Genomic DNA, 7,584 nt, shown 5'->3' on the forward strand with positions numbered 1-7,584 from the left:
TCACCATGCATGATAATAAAAAAAAAGGATAAAATACAAAACTATAAACAAAACATTTCAAAAGAAACAAAAGGTACTTGATTCAACGTCAAGTTGTTTTCCAAATAAAACTCACACCATTGCAACGTGAATACTTGATCCAACATCAAGTATTCTCCATCCACTCCATTATCCATTATTCACATCTCTTCTCCATTCTCTTCCCAACCTCATTCTATCTCTCTCCTCCATTCTTTACACACTCTTTTCGTAATAAATTCAAATACTTGATCCAACGTCAAGTACCTTTTTCAAAAATATTTTTCATAACAAATTGAAATGCAAAATAGGGTGTACGTGTTTGTACACAACATTCAAGTACTTGGGTTGTCGGCGTACCTAGCCTGAGGACCCGACACTTGACTTTCCCCGTTAAAACATCTAATAATTCAAATAAGTTAGATCTAAGTGCTATGAGGGAGAAAAAGAGTAGTTAGGACTCCATGGTCTTCTCAATTCCCAAGTATTCTGATTGTTGACCGTACTTAGTCAAGGGTCAAATACTTGTCTCCCTCTAAGTTCCAATGATTAAACCTGCCAAACTCTTTTCACAATTCAAATCTATTTTTTGGATGAAAAAGAGTGCTTAGGACACCATTGTCCTCTCAACTCCCGAGTTATTGGACCATTGACTATATCTAGCCAAGGGTCTGATGCTTATCTCCGTACATAAAATCAACCCCAACAAATCAAATCATCTTTTGCCTTAGTGCACACTTCAAAACCTTCCAATAAGAACGTGTTACTCCCGTTCTACCGTGAACGAAGCTTATGCCTCCATGTGCGAGCAAGTAATGTTTAACTGCTAGAGTGCGAACCAAGCGTATCCACTTTACCGCAAACAAGCAAATACTTTCTGCTCCCATGATAGAATATACAAGCAAGTGAACAGTAGCGCGCGAACGTTAATACTGTTCAGTAAAAACAACCAAACAAATGTTCCATTTTTGAGCCGATATACGAAGCTCTGACTTCCTTATTGCATGTATGAGGATACGTAGGCACAAGGGCCCAAATCCTTGGCGAGCACACTAAATTAAAATGTATTTCCTTCCCCATCTCATTCTTTCATCCCATTCCCGATAGCAAGCAATATACAGATAAATAAACATCCATATTCATTTGATACGAACAAGTGGTTCCCATGGAGTACCATGGATGTGAGGGGTACTAATACCTTCCCCTTACATAACCGACTTCCGAATCCGCTCTTGGTTGCGAGACCGTTTCTCTCATTTGAGATTTTATCGCTATTTTCCCTTTCATTTGGAATAACCGACTTCCGAATAACTGACTTTGGAATAACCGCTCTTGGTTGCATAACCGACTTCCGAATTCGCTCTTGGTTGCGAGACTCTGTATTTTTCACGGCGCTTCATTTGTCTCCTCCCTTCCACAACCTGAGTTTCTTTTTTCTTCTAACATACAAAATCTTAATTTACAGGGACTAAAAGAAAAATATATTTTCTCAACAACATTGCATTTTTATGAAGTTTAGAAGTATTGGACACATTTTGAAAGATATGATACATAAAATTTGATGAACCAAAAATGATGCTGACAACCATGATAGTTCTCTGTTCCATAGAAGGTTGTCCAGAATTGCACGGTAAAAAGGCCAACATACATTTTAAGGCTTGGACTGTTGTTGATAGCTGGTGAAGGCAATGAAGGAAGTATTAGTTTGAAACAATTGTATAACCATTGTGTGAAAATATGAGGCATAATGGTATAACATCTATGTTGGTTATGGGTTATTTGCACTAGTTTGTTTTATTTCATTTATTGTTTCATAGCAGAGTATATTGAGGTCGTGACTGATCCATGATTACGTTTTATTAGGATGAATACATGCTGATGCAACCAAGGAGGAAAATATGTTTGTTGAATCAAGTAGCAAATTGTGCTTGAGAAGATGGTTTCTAAGTAGTCAGTTATGGATAATGAGGTAGTAATTAGGAGGTTATATTTATTTAGTTTCATTTCATTAACTTATAATTTGCATCATCTGTTTTGATATGGTAGTTTCCCCAATTTCTCTGTTGCATTACAACTTCAGATAATTTGCATCATCTGTTATGAATGAACTTGTTTGTATGAGTTTGTTGTTGTTTGTAGTGTTCCGGCAAAATAAGTTGCGCTAATTTTGTTCGTTTTCATCGGTTACATATTCGTTTTCATGTTCATTTTATTATAGTTTTCTTCATCTTTTTGGTGTGAAGATGTTGTTTACTCGGTTGTATTTTTTTCAGATTCAGTATTTTGGTGTGGAGATGGTGTGAAGATGTTCATGTTCATGTTCATTTCCTTCTTCTAGATCCAGTTTCTTCCCTTTACATAATATTATTTCTACAAATTTTTCAGTCCTATTGGCATGGCACCTGTAGTTGGATTGGTTGGGTTAGGAATAATTCAAAGAGGATTTCCAGCGGTAAGTGTGGCTTTAAATCTCTATCGTTTTAGTAACTTTGAAAAATGATACAGTATTTAAAGAATATATCTTGAATTATTTATTATGAAGTTTCTCAACATAGCTTGATGTAAAGGGTATTTTCCATATCACAGCTATGAATTTTTAATAATGATTTTCATTTTAGTTAGGAAACTGTATAGAGTATGGAACCCCCATAGATAGACAGAGCAGACAAATGTTCACTAACTAATATATCACAATTAAAAGCCATCATTAAAGTTCATGACAGACTGATAAGTACACTGACCTAAGGCTATTGAGAGAGTCGTCTAGTGAATCAAGTTCCTCAACCCGCCAAGCCATATTTAGCATGAGGGTAGCATATAAGAGAAATTCTAACTGGACTTGAATAAGGAAAAACTAAATTCCCGCAACCCTGGTTTTTACGGTGGCACTCTCGATGACAAATTGAAAACATTTTGGTACTATGATTTGATTTGTTTTTTCCTGATCTAAATTTTATATTCAAATATTCCAAGTCATCTTTCCGAACATATATTTCAAATGCTTGACCATTTTGTATGTTAATGTAAATGGCAACCAGAAGTATACACTCGATGCTATAATGACGAACCTCTGGTTGTTCAAGGTGTTGAAGCTGGAAATGACACAACTGCAGCTGGCATCCTTGCTGATATCGTGGATATTCAGGATTTATTTCCTTGAGGGAAAAGTATTGTTCTGTCAATTCTGAGAACATATATCAATATAGGCTGAATTGATAAAATTTAATGACATAAATATATCTCTCGAACATGCATTTGAATATAATTCAACTATCAATATGTCTAACACTATATTTTATATTTTTTCTCATACCGGTGCGAATCCAGGAGGGGGTCTTCTACTAGTTTTGATAGAAAAATTAATAAAATAATTGGAATGGATGGTGGGGTTTAATTTAAGAAGTGAATCACCCGAAATAAAATTAGGAAAGATATGACCATCTATATATATATTCGTCTTCTAAAATATTGTTTTGCATTAACCGTCAAAATAACGCTCCAACTCTCCATATCATCTCGTTAACCTCCCGCGTCGCCACTAGCGCCGGAGGTTAAAAATCTCGGCACAATGGACTACTACAACATACTCAAAGTGAGTCGAAGCGCTACCGACATTGATATCAAGAAATCTTACAGAAAGCTTGCTATGATATGGCACCCTGACAAAAACCCTGATAACAGAGCCGAAGCTGAGTCCAAATTCAAGCTCATTTCTGAAGCCTACGACGTTTTAACCGATCCAGAAAAACGTAGGATCTATGATAACCACGGCGAGGCCGTGCTTAAGTCCGGTGTCGTCCCTCCGACACCTCGGAAACATCCTCATTTTCCATATGAATCTTCCTCCGCCTCAAGTTCGTCATCACGCCAGAATCGTCATACCTCCTATCATTATAACCCTCGCAATCCTCATGATATTTATACTGAGATCTTTGGTGATGAGGGTAGGGAAACGGATGGGTCTCGGAGGACATCGACTGGTGTGCCGTTTGGTGGACATCCGATGAAAAAAGCTCCTCCTGTCGAGCGTCCGTTGCTTTGCAGCCTGGAAGATCTGTATAGAGGGGTTGACAAGAAATTGAAGATTACCAGAACTGTAACTGATCATGATGGGTAAATCAATTTTAAACCCTAACTTTATTATTGTTATGATTCTGATATGCCTTGTTTGATTTTTAGCTAATTATTCACTCAATATTGTTATGATTCTGATATGCCTAGTTGGATTTTTGTTGTAATTGATTAGTTTATAGGTTTAAATGCATTGTTGATTGAATTTGAAACTATTTTGAGTAAATATGAGCTTGGAAATTGAATTTAATTACTAATTATTAGTAATACAAGCTCATCTAATCATGCTTCTGAAATTGAAGTCACAACAATCCCCCTTTTGCTTAGAGTGATTGATAGTTACACCTGACTATAGTTGTGATAACTGGGCAACTCAATGCAAAAGTTGATTGTATGAAATTGGAATTGATTTAGTTACTAATTTAAACTCATCTAATTCTGTTTGTGAAATTGAAGTGGCAACCCCTTTTTGCTGGTGCCAGTTATATATTTTTATGTGGATGACACCTAGGAACAATGCTAAGCTTTAGGGGATGATCTATGTTTTGGATTTTGATCCTCTTCTAATATTTGGTTCTCTTGGAGATAAATGTTGAATGTTGAAATGTTGGGTTACCTAATGAAGTTGAAATGTATGAATGAGTTGTAAAGTAATTAAATCATTGTAAGTGATTTGAATGTATGCTTGAAAAATATGAATTTAACATACACCCTCAAACCCTCAAACTCAATCATAGGAGCCACAATGTTTCATTTAGATCAGATGTGCAATACACATTTCTTAGAAGGTTCAACGCCCAAGATGGCATATACTGCAGTTAAGGATTAGACCTTAAACTGATAAGGATAGGATAGGGTCTTTTAGGATTTAATTTTTTAATTTGGTTTTCATATTTCTCCAGATAGGATTAGGATATAATTATACAAGATCTGCCTTTTATTTAGTTTCCTTGTTTCAGGATTTGTTTTCTATAGAAGTGGATGGTTTCTATTATTGAATGATAAGCAATAACTAATATTAAAAACTCGGAGATTTCTACTCTCTTGAAGCATTAGCATCCATCATAGGACATTGTGGGCTCTGTCATTTTCTAGTATGCAGAAAATTTTCATTGGCCATATCTTTAACAACAAAAGTAGTTTTCTGGTTGGCTCTTAACCTCTTTCTATTTTACATATGGTATGCTGTCATTATAGGAGTTAAGTATAACACATCCCCAAAAATTGATAATTTATTGTGAAAGGGAATGTGATAGCGTGGTATCTAATGGTGGATAACATAGTTCATTTGATTCAATGATTATTTCTAAAAATCATCGAGTAGGGATCATTTTAAATTTTCTCTCAATTATGAATTTTGGTCTTTTCTGTTGGTTGAGAATCTTACTGGAAGTTTCCTTGTGCATCGTAAAATTTGTGCTTCCTTTTAGTTACAAGGTTGAAGTGGGATTTGATCCAAGTTTGTGAAACACCTTGGAAATAGTGAAAAGTCATTTTTCACTAATTCTTGTGCAAATCCTAGAAAAATAGGACATGGATTGAAAATAATTTTAGCATTTTTCCAATTAAAAGTGAAACCAAAACAAGTGTTTGAAAATAAGAAGCAAACTGTACGCAACATAATCCTTTTCTGACAATTAAAGAAAAAATGTGATTTTATATTGGAAGCAGAAATGAAACCAAACACCCTAGAAGTTTGTATTTTGAATTTTTTTGGTATTTGTTATGACTATATATGTGAATCAGAGGGAAAATTAACTAATAAGAAAAATTAAGTAATCAAATAAAAACATACAAATTGAAATGGATATGTTAAAAACTGATTTTAATAGTTCAGTTTTTGTTAGTACAGTTTGTATGTGGATATGATTAGACCGATTTATCTGTTACTATTTTCCCTTAGCAGGAGATCTGTTTTCTTGTTTTAATTGTTAAGACATAGAGGTCGTAATACATCCAAAGATATAAAGTTCAGAGTATATTCAGAACTAAAGTGTGGTAGTTTATCATACTACTATATTACATGGAAGAAAGGGGGAAAGAATTGGCAAGTTATTCTAGTAGCAGGATCATCTTTTAAGAAAATTACTTCAACAGTTCTTTCATAGAAGAAATGAATATTTTTTGTTTGCTTACAATGTTTGATGCATGCAAACTATTTCAGGAGGAGTCGTCCTGAGGAGGAAATTGTGACTATTAATATAAAACCTGGCTGGAAGAAGGGGACAAAGCTTACCTTCACTGAAAAGGGTGACCAAGAGCCTGGCATCATCCCAGCTGATATCACTTTTGTGATTGAGGAGAAACCACATGCACGTTATATAAGGAATGGCAATGATTTGATAATTAATCAAAAGATGACTCTCGTCGACGCCCTTACAAATAAAATATTGGAAATCCCTACCTTGGATGGGAGGCGACTCATGGTCCAGTTGTCAGGTATAATCACACCTGGCTATGTGCACGTAGTACCTAATGAAGGAATGCCATTATCCAAAGAACCTGGAAGGAAGGGAAATTTAAAAATTAAGATCGTTGACATCAAGTATCCCTCGAGTCTAACTCCTCAGCAAAGATCTGATCTGAGGGGAGTCTTAAGTTGAATCAAGTAAATTTTTGTGTATGCACATTATGAATATATGATGTGCATGGTATTTATGCATGTGAATAGGGACGAATTGGAGTGCTTACTAAGAGCTAGAATACCAGGGTGCCATACTTGATTTTTTGCAGGGTAGGAAACGTAAGTTAATGATAGGAAGCATCAATCTTGGTGAAACAAATAGGTAGTTAAATTCTGTTGGTTTTTCATTATTTTACATTAAATTGTTTTTCCTCTTGGCTAAACTTAGGTTTATGGAGCCTTGATTTGATCACAATGAATCATGTTTTACACAATCTTATTGGATAGATTGTGTTGCCATTTATTTATCACGGGTTATTTGATTGATATGATGTTTTTTTGGTTTCGAATTAAACGCAACTTAGAATTTCTATGCTTTCATTATAGTCTATCTTTTTTTTTTGTCTTCGAACTTTATACAATGAAGACAGATGATGTGATTTTGGCATGACCTGAAACACTTATTCATATCAGTGATCATTATATAATTACTAAGTTAGATAGTCCATACTAGTTTTATAAAGAATTTTATGTTAACTTGGTCTTTATTCTAGTTGTTTTAGTAGTATCTACAAAGAATTTTATGGAAACTCCTCCATCAAAGACAAACAACATGTAGCTGATAGTTTTTTGGGAGGTTTCTAGGGTCCACAAATAGTTGGGTAATTTTCAATCTACCCTTTAATAATTTTAAGGATTGTTTTAATTTTCAATCTACCATTTAATAATTTTAACGATTGTTTTAATTTTCAATTTACCCTTTAATAATTTTAAGGATTGTTTTGTTTAAATTTTTAATTATATATATTTGAAATGATTTTTCAGACTATTTCCCGAAAGATTTTTTGATAAGAAGAAAACACGAAAAATAC

The 7,584-nt window shown here is 34.4% G+C and overlaps 1 protein-coding gene across 1 annotated transcript; it reads left to right on the plus strand.

The window, feature by feature from the left end:
• Positions 1-3,333: 3,333 nt before the first annotated feature.
• Positions 3,334-7,039, plus strand: LOC127085144 (uncharacterized). The gene is made up of 2 exons (XM_051025718.1): positions 3,334-4,131; positions 6,254-7,039. The coding sequence occupies exons 1-2, from the start codon at positions 3,587-3,589 to the stop codon at positions 6,690-6,692; spliced, it is 984 nt and encodes a 327-aa protein (XP_050881675.1). The 5' UTR covers positions 3,334-3,586; the 3' UTR covers positions 6,693-7,039.
• Positions 7,040-7,584: the final 545 nt, after the last annotated feature.

This window comes from Lathyrus oleraceus, chromosome 5 (assembly GCF_024323335.1).
Source record: "Lathyrus oleraceus cultivar Zhongwan6 chromosome 5, CAAS_Psat_ZW6_1.0, whole genome shotgun sequence".
Taxonomy (NCBI): domain Eukaryota; kingdom Viridiplantae; phylum Streptophyta; class Magnoliopsida; order Fabales; family Fabaceae; genus Lathyrus; species Lathyrus oleraceus.

Bases quoted from the DNA above. Each gene is read 5' to 3' on its own strand.
- LOC127085144 (XM_051025718.1), top strand. From the start codon at position 3,587: ATGGACTACTACAACATACTCAAAGTGAGTCGAAGCGCTACCGACATT. The intron at 4,132-6,253 runs GTAAATCAATTT...AAACTATTTCAG, and splicing joins ACTGTAACTGATCATGATGG to GAGGAGTCGTCCTGAGGAGG.